At 40.4% G+C, this 1,488-nt stretch overlaps 1 protein-coding gene across 1 annotated transcript in view; it reads right to left on the bottom strand.

Annotated features, from left to right (window-relative positions):
• Positions 1 to 1,136, bottom strand: part of donson (DNA replication fork stabilization factor DONSON) — a gene marked incomplete at its 5' end in the record, with an annotated part of 30,795 nt that extends 29,659 nt beyond the window's left edge. Inside the window, 1 exon segment of the mRNA XM_014031709.1 lies at positions 657 to 1,136. Coding sequence (XP_013887163.1) covers positions 657 to 1,136 — 480 coding nt within the window.
• Positions 1,137 to 1,488: the final 352 nt, after the last annotated feature.

The following is a 1,488-nucleotide window of genomic DNA, read 5'->3' as shown; positions in this document are numbered from 1 at the left end:
CTTTGTAAAAAAAAATTCAAAATTGTGTGAAAATTACATATTTCAGGATATACATCAAATTTTAAATTGTGTTGATAGATAAATAAATTACAGAACTTTATTTTTAATGTTCGTCCTATTTGAAGCGGAGAGGAGCAACAAGCAGACTGACCAGAGTAATCCGCAGTCAGTCTGCCTGCTGACATTAATCGTATTAATCATCAAGTGCCAAAAAGTAATCGATTAATGTTTTTCTGACGATTAATTGCACACGATACGGTTATACCCAACCCTACTACACACTGTGTCTTTAAACTTTACTTCCTAATCGATAACTTGCATCTAGTCAGAATGAAATCAGAGATTTCTCATTTAGGTAAAGGTCATAATATAATCAGATATCTTATTTCTACTCATAAACCTATTTCAGGTATCTGGAATATAAATGTGTGCAAGACGATTTTATATCACAACGGCTTGCCATACCATTCTGTGTTTTGCGCCGTCTGTTCCAGTTCACTTCCTCATTTCCACATATGTTCTACTGACTGGAACAGTGTCAGAACAAGGCGTAAATACGTCCAATTATTGATCATAACAGCTTGCCATACATAATATACCGTTTTGTTCTGTATTAACGACTAAATAAAGCTTTAACCTTAAAATAAAAGCCTCACCTCCATCAGGCGGTCAGTACAAGCCGAACAGTCCACACTCGTTGTTGTTTTGTCCTCATTTCCGTCCTTTTCTGTCCGGACAGGACCGACGTTCCCGCCCTCCACCTCGTCGTAAACAAAAAGCTTCTTCCGCGGGCTGTAGGTGTTCTCGATGGTCGCGAACGGGTTSCGGCGTTTGATCCCCGCCCTGCGGCGGTTCTGCTCTTTAAAAAGCGGGCCCGGGGAGAAGGGTCTCGTGGCGGCCGCGGATCCACCGGGACTCGGGTCTTTAGCGGRTAAAGCTCCGGACGAGTCGCTTCCAGCTCGTTTCCGCCTCATTCTCATGATGTCTGCTGGCAGCTTGAAGCTGGGGGAGTAGCCGGTCTGCTGGGCCATAACTGACTCTGAAAACAAAGTAAAACTCTCTGAAACAAAAGAGAAATGACTGACACTGAGGCTCCACACCACATACAAAATTACCGCTTCTTCTTCCTTCTTCTTCTTGTGGTGTTTATGGCGGTTGGCGATAAACTGAAGGTGTGCATTACCGCCACCTACTGGTATGGAGTGTAGTTCAAGATGATTTCACTAAAATTTTTATCCTAATGAAGAAATTTATATTTATTACAGATTAGTACTGATGTTAGAAACAACACTAGATTATTAGGGTTTCCTTTTTATAATATTTTATAAAGTTTGATCTATTATGTTTTGATTAATATAGATTAGTTACATGTCCGAATTATAACAACACATAATTAAAACGTTATAATAACAGAAGATGAGATTTTTGTCTGAATGCCTGTGATTCAGCCGTAGGTCAGTAGGGGGCGAACTCGGGCATTGAAGAATC

The sequence above is a fragment of the Austrofundulus limnaeus genome, unplaced genomic scaffold, assembly GCF_001266775.1.
Source record: "Austrofundulus limnaeus strain Quisiro unplaced genomic scaffold, Austrofundulus_limnaeus-1.0 Scaffold1304, whole genome shotgun sequence".
Lineage (NCBI taxonomy): Eukaryota > Metazoa > Chordata > Actinopteri > Cyprinodontiformes > Rivulidae > Austrofundulus > Austrofundulus limnaeus.
The sequence above is the reverse complement of the archived record's forward strand: the minus strand, read 5'-3'. Positions and strand labels throughout refer to the sequence as shown.